At 44.2% G+C, this 10870-nt stretch overlaps 1 protein-coding gene across 5 annotated transcripts in view; it reads left to right on the forward strand.

Moving 5' to 3' along the window:
- ZNF384 (zinc finger protein 384) overlaps positions 1–10870 on the forward strand; it is a 21588-nt gene that overhangs the window by 7202 nt on the left and 3516 nt on the right. The window contains exons 2-10 of one of the 5 annotated variants that reach the window (XM_006757577.2): positions 300–370; positions 1011–1248; positions 1484–1531; positions 1731–2064; positions 2890–2982; positions 6801–7025; positions 7727–7909; positions 9397–9475; positions 10208–10366. In XM_006757577.2, coding sequence (XP_006757640.1) covers positions 305–370; positions 1011–1248; positions 1484–1531; positions 1731–2064; positions 2890–2982; positions 6801–7025; positions 7727–7909; positions 9397–9475; positions 10208–10366 — 1425 coding nt within the window. In that variant the 5' untranslated portion in view covers positions 300–304. The remainder of the gene's footprint in view (positions 1–299; positions 371–1010; positions 1249–1483; positions 1532–1730; positions 2065–2889; positions 2983–6800; positions 7026–7726; positions 7910–9396; positions 9476–10207; positions 10367–10870) is intronic. The other 4 variants (XM_006757581.2, XM_006757579.2, XM_006757580.2 and 1 more) reach the window with 4 other exon arrangements.

The following is a 10870-nucleotide window of genomic DNA, read 5'->3' on the forward strand; positions in this document are numbered from 1 at the left end:
GTCAGCAAAGGAAACTAATACCAATTCTACTTCTTGGGATATGGGAAACATTCTGTGTGTAACTGAATGTGTATAAGTTCTTTCACCAGCATCTTATCTAGGATAGCCTCTGTTGGATAGGAGTATAGTGCTGAGTGGTTCTGACTAATGGGGCTAATATAATATGCTAGATCCTAAGGTCTTGACCACTAATTCCCAGCCATGTTGTCAGAGGAGAAATCAAGAACTCCTCATCTCCACTTCTCCATTGCTAAGCTTCAGATTTATTCCTGAGTGTGATGTGGTCTCTCTTTCTTCAGGTAGAATGGAAGAATCTCACTTCAATTCTAACCCATACTTCTGGCCTTCTATCCCCACAGTCTCAGGACAGGTAGGTGGAGTTTGCTTTTTTGCTCCTTCCCCATGGTGTCCTTTTTTCAACTCTGAGTAGTAAGTTCTACTTGCTCCTCAGAGACTGAAGCAGGTGGAGACTGAAGCAAGACAAACCACCTGCTTTTTCATCAGGTCCCCATCACTGAGAATTGTATAGTGTTTCTGTTTGGCTTCTCTCTGGAAACACAAAGATATTAACTATCATTCCTTGATATCCAAGGAGGTCAGACAATGCTAAGTGCTTGGGGAGCAGACATAATCAGACTCTCCCTTAAGAGGCCACTTCCCTCCCCTCCCCTGCTAGCTATTTATTTATTTATTTATTTATTTATTTATTTATTTACTTATAATAGTTGACATATATTAGTTTTAGGTGTACATCATAGTGATTAGACATGTATATAATTTACAAAGTGACCCCCTACTCCCCATAAGTCTAGTACTCATCTGGCACCATTCATAAATTATTTTATCCTATTATTGACTATATTCCCTATGCTGTACTTTATATTCCTGTAGCTATTTTTATTACTGGCAGTTTGTACTTCCTAGTGCTCTTCACCTTTTTTTGCTCATTTCCCTACCCCTTCCCATCTAGTGACCATCAGTTTGTGTCCTTCCCCTTCCATTTCTTTCAGATTGAGAACACGATGTTCATCAACAAGATGAAGGATCAGCTGTTGCCAGAGAAGGGCTGTGGGCTGGCTCCACCCCACTACCCCACCTTGTTGACAGTGCCTGCCTCAGTGTCCTTGCCCTCAGGCATCAGTATGGACACAGAGTCCAAGTCAGACCAGCTGACCCCACATAGCCAGGCATCCGTTACCCAGAATATCACGGTGGTCCCTGTGCCGTCTACAGGATTAATGACTGCTGGTGAGCAACTCTGCTCTTCTCCAATCTGAGGTGTTGATCTTCCATGATCAGTACCCCAGGCTGGAGGGCTCCAACAACATGGGGAGTGGGAAATGTGTTTGATTACTCAATCAAATTTTTATTAAGAGCCTACTGTGTGCCTAGCAATGCTCTAGGCATTGTGGGGGATACAAAGAAGTAGAAGATGCGGTCCCTGCCTTTGAGGAGGTGACATTCTTTCCTTCTCTGAATCAAGGAGTCTCCTGTTCTCAGAGGTGGAGAAGAGAAGGGAGTCAATCAAGGGGTAAATCTCACTGTTACTGGGGTTGGGGTGGGGACAGGGGTTAGGAGACCATTATTTTTCTACAGGGTTTGGGGTTTCCTATGTACTCTGGGCTGGGGAGGTGGTAAGGGTTTAGTTAGACAATGATCTGGGGAAATGAAATAGGATTAGGACCAGAACTGGACAACATGACACCATCTCCTTTTTCTCCCAATCCTAGGTCCTGGTTTGGTAATCACGTCCCCCTCAGGCTCCCTTGTGACCACAGCCTCATCAGCTCAGACCTTCCCCATTTCGGCTCCCATGATTGTCTCAGCTCTTCCCCCTGGCTCACAAGCCCTGCAGGTGGTCCCTGACCTCTCCAAGAAGGTATCATCAACCCTAACAGAGGAAGGAGGCGGAGGTGGTGGTGGAGGTGGCAGTGTGGCTCCAAAGCCCCACCGGGGCCGAAAGAAGAAGCGGATGTTGGAATCAGGGTTGCCCGAGATGAACGACCCTTATGTCCTCTCCCCTGAGGATGATGATGACCATCAGAAAGACGGCAAGACCTATAGGTATGAGTGATCCTGGGGCAGGATGGGGTGTGAGGATCCCTGTCTCAGCTTCCCTACCCTATCTGTGTCTTGCCCCTAATCAGGCTGTATGCTCTGCCAGCTTTTCACCTCAGATCCACATGCATGTCAGGCATTTTGCCACGGGGCAGGAAGGTAGAGCTTCTAGCACTTCTCTTGTGCCTTTTCCCCCAGGATGGAGACCCTTTGGGGTCATCAGCATTGAGTTAATTTTGAGTGCCATAATGGAGGTTTTTCTTGTATTGAGGCTTTAGACTGGGTTTGAGATTCTATCTCCAGCTCCTTTTTGCTTTCTCCATTTTCCATTCCCATTTTTCCAAGAAACCTTTCTGGTAAGCCCCTCACCAGTATGCCATCCACTGGTTCTTGAGTCATATTTGGGCATTGAGCCAGCCTGACCCTGCATGGTTGGTATAATGGGAGGGTCTATATAAAACGGTGGGAGGAATAAGATGCCTCCCTTCCCCTACTTACGCTTATAAAATGACTGCTTACTCTCTGATTCATGGAAGTCATTTTGATTATTTACTGCCTTTAAGTTGTCCATGGCCAAAAAGCATTATATTTGCATGTGATGCCGTACAAAAATAATTACATAAGTAAACTTCCCTGCCCTTTGAACATTGGAAATCTTTTAATTCCCTTCAGACCTATCAAGGGCCCTAGTGGGTTTGGGGAGTTTGGTCCCAGTGTATAGAGTAGGATAACCACTGCCACAGCTTGGACGCAGACAGGGGCAGAGATGCATGGCTGGGAGCTGGGTCTGTCCTTAGTGTACCGAGATGGGCAATGTTGTTCCCATTTTAGGAGCGAAGGGAACTGCGGCACAGGAAATGGACAGAGCCTTGGGCTAATGGATTCAGTTCCCGGCTCCACCACGAACTTGCTGTGTGACCCTGGGCAAGTCCTTTTCCCCTCTCTGGGCCTCAGTTTCCTCATCTATAAAATGGGGAGAATTCTGTTTTTGCCTCCCATTTGTTGGGAGTATATATCAGATAAGATTTGAAATGTTGGGAACTTCAAAAGAGATAAAAGTAGTTAGCATTTATTATTGTGTTGTACACTTTTGTAGAGAGCAGCTACGACTACAGAGAATTTAAATCCCTCTTTGTAAGTGAAAATGAGGGGAGTGTTGCTATGCAGAAAGTGTAGAGCACTACAGAAGTCAGTTTATAATCTGAAAGTTCATTGCAGCTTTATTATTACAGGTATATCCCACTTTATACAATAAAAGTGTTCCTGGAAAATGTTTACATCATATCATATTATAAAGGTACCTGATAAGTTTGATTAATTTAAAGGCATTATTTTATATATCATTTCATAAAATGAAAATCCCTCTTAAATATATTTTGTAGAAATCTGGATTTTTATGTATTTGCTTAAAGTGAGGTCATTGTGACATGGAGGTTCACCTATACAAAATTCGCTGTGTTAGAAGTAGTGGGGGGAGGGCGTGTTCTCTGGCATCCTATGGAACCCTTCACATGGATCAGGGTCCTCTGATTCTGCTAAGGTTTTCTTGTTTGCTAGTTTTTTGGACCCACATTAAAGCTATCTCTGGACTTCCCAAATTGTTTATATGGAAAGCAATGTGAATACACAATTGGAAGGAAGCCCTGGTGGGATTTTCTGCACCTTCCATGTTTTTGGAATTCTTGCTGGCCCTATGCCTAGGTGATGAAAGAGAACTCTGAAATTTTAGGGCAACTAATTATATTCTAGGTGGACAGGATTTCTTCAGAAACTCAGAACTCTGAAGTTCCAATGGTGGAATCTTTTTAATCACAAAGAATCCCTCTTTCAATGCATATATGGGTCAATCTCATCCATTCCCGTGGCAAGTGGCATTTGACTGTATTGGGGGAATTGGGTTCTGTTGCTCTGGAGAAGTAAACTTATTTCTGACTAAAGAGTTCCTATCCGTAAAATGGAAGGTCAATCATGGCCCTCATCTCTCTTGTGGAACTGTTTTAAGGGAAAATCAGAGTATATGAAACTGTTTTTGAGCATATTAGGGGAAAAAATGGAATGATAATTCAGAATAGTTATTGTAAGCAAGGCCATTGCATTTCATGCCTCCAAAGGGGCACCTTTCTCCTGTTGAATATGAATGGTGCCCACTGCCACAACTCCCCTAAGTCAGATTTCTTTTCGACTACCTGACACTTTGCATTAAAGCACTTGTACTCTTACTTGGTTTCATAAGATTTCAGAGTTGGAAATACTTTAATGGTCACCTAAACTGTCTCTCCCCTAAGGTTTAGTTCTCTAAACATTCCTGGAAGATGACTGTCCAACCTTTCCTTAAATACCTCTAGTGTGAGGAATCTTTAAATTAGGCCGAAATGGTAGCTTTATAGTAAATAACTGTCCTTTGGCACATTACTTAACCTTTCTGAACCTTTGTGTTCTTTTCTATAAAACAGAGATAATACTTGCTAACTTATTGTGAGGGGCGGAAACAAAGTTCCCTGGCAATATCAGGCACAACAGCAAATGGCAAACTATTATTATTATCACCATTATTATACCTAGTACCTTTTGAGACTGCTGGTTATGTTGCCAGTCCATTATCGATTAATTTAAGTTTTGTGGATTTTTGTCTCGTTGAAAACTTTGATGGAGGTTATTTCTTCTTTTATAATTAGTTTCATATTAAGGAAGTAAACAGCATTCATATATACTAGCTAAATGAGTTAAAATGAATGTGTTGTTCCATTTATAAGAAGTTTTAGCAACCAAGGGAAATTATTTTATAACTTCAGTACAGTTCCCCTCCCAAGTGGCAATGTGACCAGTTTCTAACCTCAGTCTTAGTGAAACTACAGCAGCATGAATGCAGCCATCACACTGGTGCTGTTAACATTAATGCAGTTTTATTATTTTAAAAGATATTTGTATTGATTTTTAACAAGGAAGGGAGGAGGAGAGAAACATGGATGATATAAGAATAAAACATCGATCAGCTACCTTCTGCACGCCCCCTACTGGGGATGGAGCCCGAACCTGGGCTTGTGCCCTGACTGGGAATCCAACTGGCAACCTTTTGGTGCACTGGATGACACCCAACTAACTGATCCATACCAGACAGCGCAATGCAGTTTTATTTTTAGAGAACACTGGCTTACTTTTGACTGTCCTGTTTGCTGGCCCTTGTAGGGGCAGATATTTAATTTATCTCTCTGTTTACAGACCAGAAAAGTAAGGTCTGGATTGATGAGCAATCCTATAACTGAACCCTGAGTAGAGAGCCTAGGTGTCCAGATTTCCTGTTGGCTGTCTTCCATTGGCTGTGTCCATTAGACTGTGCTACCTATAAGTAGAGCCTCCCCATCTCTACAATGGTTGGGCATCCCAGACAATAGTCAGGGATTGGTAAACTGGTAATTTGGTTTCCTTCAGAGTTATCAAGTAACTAGAGAAAACGAAATTGGCCTTAATGATTAGAATTTTAATAGAAGCATTAATAGAGACCATATCCCTGCTAACAGTGATATCTTTTTCTCTGAGGAGCTCAGAGTTTTTTATAGCCTTGATCTCACTTATTCTCCAGAGATTCTCCTAGAATCAGGAAAAAGTAGAAATCATACCTCACACCATCTTAAGTCCCTCTTACCGTGATAAATTGGGAGGACCCAAAGAAGAGGGATTTGTCCCAGTTACCTGGCTTCTAGGCTATTGCCCTTTCTACCAGTCCATGTTGTACACTGGTGACTTGTTTAGGAATGTTAGGGTTCTAGCTCACATATAAATAGCTTTTACCCAATAAAGTCTAAATAGTTGTGGTTTGTCCTCAGAGGCCTTCTTACTTGGTATTGTTGGACAGTGTCAGAGCAGGAAGATTACCAGCTCAGGGGATGAATAAAAGTGTATTCAGATTCTATTAATGTCAACCCAAAGTGCTAATGTTGGCTCCATGTGTGAGGAAAGAGGAGAGATTTAGTGTGGAAGCTTGGTGTTTTGCAAATCTTTTTCTCCTATACATTTGAGGGACACAACCCACTCCTAACAGATACCTTGGCTCATTGCAAAAGTGGTTTTCACTTGATTGTCTAGGGAGTGGGGGAGATTGGCTGGTAGAACAGCAGATACAGGATGGAGGCCAGATAAACATGGGTTGGAAAAGCCCCTCCAAGTACTGAAATTCTGATACTTCCCCCAGCCCCACCCCTTTAAAAATCCTGGCAAAAAGGAAATAGGAGAAAATCTGAGAGAAGGCAATTATCTGAAGAAGATGGGAAAGGAGACCTGGGTAATCTAGTCAGTTTGTCCTCATCATTTCAGAAGCTTGAGGAATACCTGATGGATGTACTTTTTACATGGGAAATTAAAGGAAAGAGTTCTTTTAAAATTTTGAAATTAAAATTATAGGCAGAAGGAAAACAGAAGTTAGCTGATGATCCTAGCCCAGTGAAATTCACATCAGCCAAAGCCCATAATAAGATTTTCCTGTCTTCCTTGGTTGAATTCCTGTTTTTGTACACACTTGGGAATCCAGTTATTCAGCAAATATGTATTGAGTATATTGTACTGGGCTGTGTTAGAAGCTTCAACTATAAAAATAAATAAAACAGAGCTCCTCCTCGCATGGACCTTACAAGGTAGTTGGAATAAGAGAGAGATCAGAAAGGTTGGCTTCTTTGGAAGTAGAGGGGAGGGTTCAGCAATGCCCTCTTGGTGGGAAAGGTTCTAATGGCTGCCCTCACTTGGCCCAGGTGCCGGATGTGCTCACTGACATTCTACTCAAAGTCGGAGATGCAGATCCACTCCAAGTCACACACCGAGACCAAGCCCCACAAGTGCCCACATTGTTCCAAGACCTTCGCCAACAGCTCCTACCTGGCCCAGCACATCCGTATCCACTCAGGGGCTAAGCCCTACAGTTGTAACTTCTGTGAGAAATCCTTCCGACAGCTCTCTCACCTCCAGCAGCACACCCGGTAAGGCTGCTCTTGATTTTACCCCACTACCTGGCCTTGAACCCCCCCACCCTGAGACGATGTTGCCTGCGCCTATTGTTCTCTCCATAGGTTTCCTTTTTTCCTTTTCAACTTTGCCCTTTGGGAGCCTCAATTCTCTCCCATTACTGTTTGTGAAAATTAAACTGTGTCTTAGGAGTTGGCGTGGGGGGCCTGGAAAATTGTGGTCTTCAATCCCAAAGTCTGGATCAATTTTTGTGGTTTCTCTCTGTGTCTGTGTTTGGAAATCTTCTGCAGAGCAGGCCCTGCATTTACTATATGCTTCAGTTCAGAGCCAAGGTGTGCATTCAACTTCAGGTCCATGGGGAACAGGCGGTATTGGTCTTTGTTCAAATTACAGTTTGGAAGCAGGGTATCTGTGGTGAGTGTGTAACCTTAGAACCAAACGGAGGGTTGACGAAACTGAAATCTTTAAGGTTAACAGGAGCCAGGGGTTGCAGCTCTTCATCATCTCACTGCCATTCTAGCTACCGACGTAAGATCAGCAACAACCTAGATCTTGGTGCCCTCGTCATTAGCCTCTACAGGCCGGAGTGTGTTTGGGAGGAGGGAGGAGGGGGTGTTCTCATCCCTCAAGCAACATCATTTCACCCAGCAGAGAGCTGAGCCCGTGGTGTCGAACTGCTTCCTCCTCCCCCCTTCCTTCCTCTCCTCTCCGGCAGGATCCACTCTAAGATGCACACGGAGACCATCAAGCCCCACAAGTGCCCGCACTGCTCCAAGAGCTTCGCCAACACCTCCTACCTGGCTCAGCACCTCCGTATCCACTCGGGGGCCAAGCCCTACAACTGTTCCTACTGCCAGAAGGCCTTCCGCCAGCTCTCCCACCTCCAGCAGCACACACGGTAAGGGAGAGTGGCGGGCTACTGCCCCCGCCCTGCTGGCATGCCCTCCCCACCCCCGCCCCGGACACACACAACAACCCGCATGCGGGGGGCGGGGGAGAAACCTGGCTGGAGGAGAGACCTGGCTGGAGGAGAACATGACTGGCATCTGGGAAAAAGAACAAGCAGCAACATGGAGAAACAAGTGGATGCTCAGAGAGAGCCTTTCTGAGGCAAAAGCTACATTGGGGAGATGCAGTGACTGTTATTCCCGGATGCATGGGAGGAAGAGATTGATCTGGAGCGGAGACAACTTTATTTTCCTCATTTCCTTCCTTGAAAATACCCATGCACGCACCTTGCAAGGTTTTCTCCTTGATGCCAAAGCTGGGGCATTTGAAGATGTTACCTCTAGTCCTTAGAGCACTGCTTATGAATGGGAGATACAGACTTTAGCTGGGTACCAGCCTGGTGACACAGCAACAAGCAAGCTCCAAGGGATGCCCGGAGTAGAGAACAAAACCAAACATGTCTTAAATCTCAAAGAGCCAGCAAACAATGAAAAAGCTCATACTTCATAAGGATGCCTACTGTTTGTCCCATGAATCTGGAGTGACTAGGAGGAAGTGACCCTGCCAACTAGAATTGGTGTTCTTTAATGTATCTCACGTTGAAGTGGAATCGAGACTCTTAATAGACACCTGGCTGCTTCTGGATGTGGTGATCTTAGAATGGTCAGACATTGTGCTTTGTGAAGAGGAGTCGGGCTTTCCTCACAAGGAGACATCCTGTGATATTTTCAAGAGTTTATACCAGAGGTCCGGAAAACCACCTGGTCACAAAGATGGTTCTGAAGTCCCTAATGAGGAGCAGATGTTCATGCACCTTCAAGTCCTTGGCTCATTTCAGTGGAGGACCCTGTAGAGATTGGGAAAGAGGTCAAATTGATACTAAACTAGACATTTCTTGCCATTAGGGGGCTGTACTGGGAAAAGCCTGAAGGAGTTTGTACAAGTATTCATATCACTGATACTTTCCACAATTATTATAACTCTCATTTTTCTTTGACACTAGAACTTTCTCTGGGAGTGGTGCTTGAGTTTGAAGAGATAGTTTCTAGTTGGATAGTGGGGGCCAAGGAAAAAGTGTTACGTGTTTCTTTTTCCCTACCATTGTGTTGACCTTACGTTTCTAAGCATTCATCAGAGAGTTACTGTAGGAGCGTTCTTGTATACCAGATTGTGAGCTGCCTATCCCTAGGCTGCCGTGTCACCCATCCCTCCTCCCCCAGCAGAGAGGAGCCCATCTTGAGCTGAGTGATGCAGGCAGTGAGCAGAAATCAGGCACTACAGCATGTCAGAGAGCAGCTGAGGCACCTGGAGATCCATCTCATACTACTCCCACTCCTGTGGGAGGGCAGGCGTGGCCTTGAGGAGGCTTGTTAAGTGCCAGTCCCCAAGTGGCCTTGCTGACATCCTTCCCCTTTCTTGTTTTCTCATCCCGTGCAGAATCCACACCGGGGATAGACCATACAAATGTGTCCACCCAGGCTGTGAGAAAGCCTTCACACAGCTCTCCAATCTGCAGGTAAACTTTCCTCCTTCCACATGAGGCCTTGACTTTAAGACGTGGGGTGAAAGTGCCATTTGACTAATATAGCAGTTCTCAAATGTTTTCAGGGCCCCTTCACACTTGTAGTAATTACTGGGGAACCCAAAGAGCTTTTGTTGATGTGGGTAATATCTATCTATGTAGATATTGTGAAACTGAAAAACTGGAGAAGATATTTAGTAATTCATTTAAAAAATAGCAAATCCATTGCAAAACACAAATAACATTTCCAAACACACACCCCCAAAAAATTTAGTGAGAAGAATGATACTGTTTTACTTTTTTTTTTCACATTTCTTTAATGTATGGCTTACCAGAAGATGGCTAGACTCTCATGTCCGCTGTATTCAATCTATTGCAATATTATGCATCATTTAATCTCATACAGTCATGAGAGAATGAAAAGGCCAACATTATTATTGTTATTTTGAAAATAGTTTTGACCGTATAGATAGACCCCCTAAAAAGGTCTTGGTATTCCCTAACAATCCCCATACCTCACTTTGAGAACCACTGGACTAGTGGGACCAGGCATAGTCATCATTCTAACTTTCAGGATGCTGGTCTGTGCTGCCTGAGGTATGCTGCTTCCCTTAGCCTGTGGCTCCTGAAGTTTCATTTGAAGCAATTCCTACTGCCTTCAGAAGAGAACCTGGGAGGCAAGAGGGAAAAGTCCAATACACTCATCATTTCTACCAATTTTCTCAGTCCCACAGACGGCAGCACAACAAAGATAAACCCTTCAAGTGCCACAACTGTCATCGGGCGTACACAGACGCAGCCTCACTAGAGGTGCACCTATCTACGCATACAGTGAAGCATGCCAAGGTGTACACCTGTACTATCTGTAGTCGGGCATATACGTCGGTGAGTGCTCAGTGTCTTCTCTTTCCTTTCTCATAGGCCTGTAGATTGTAATCCACTTCACCTCATCTTTCTGGATAAAGACCTGTTGCAGTGAATCTGCAGCTTCCCTAGCTCCAACTTACAGAATCAGACAGAACAAAAATTAAACAGACCCATAGCTGAAGAATTAAGGGGACGCCTGATTTCTTAAGCCTATAGAGATCATTAAGCAATGATTCTTCATTTTACTTGAACATAAAGCAAAGTAAAGCAACTTGAGAATTTGGGAAGAGAAAGATTTCAGTTAGATGTTTCCATTAGACTCCAGAAAAGGGTTTTAAAGTTATTCCATGCAAAGATCTTTGAGAAAATGACAGCCTTTTCCTGTGCCAATTGAATGTCCATGGTGACTCTAAAGCAGCAGTTGCCAACCTTTTGGACCTCACGGACCACCAGTGGCCCGGGGACCACCAGTTGGCAACTGCTGGTCTAAAGGACACCCCCCTCCCCACTCATTTTTAGCCT

The sequence above is a fragment of the Myotis davidii genome, unplaced genomic scaffold (genome assembly GCF_000327345.1).
Source record: "Myotis davidii unplaced genomic scaffold, ASM32734v1 scaffold13, whole genome shotgun sequence".
NCBI classification, from domain to species: domain Eukaryota; kingdom Metazoa; phylum Chordata; class Mammalia; order Chiroptera; family Vespertilionidae; genus Myotis; species Myotis davidii.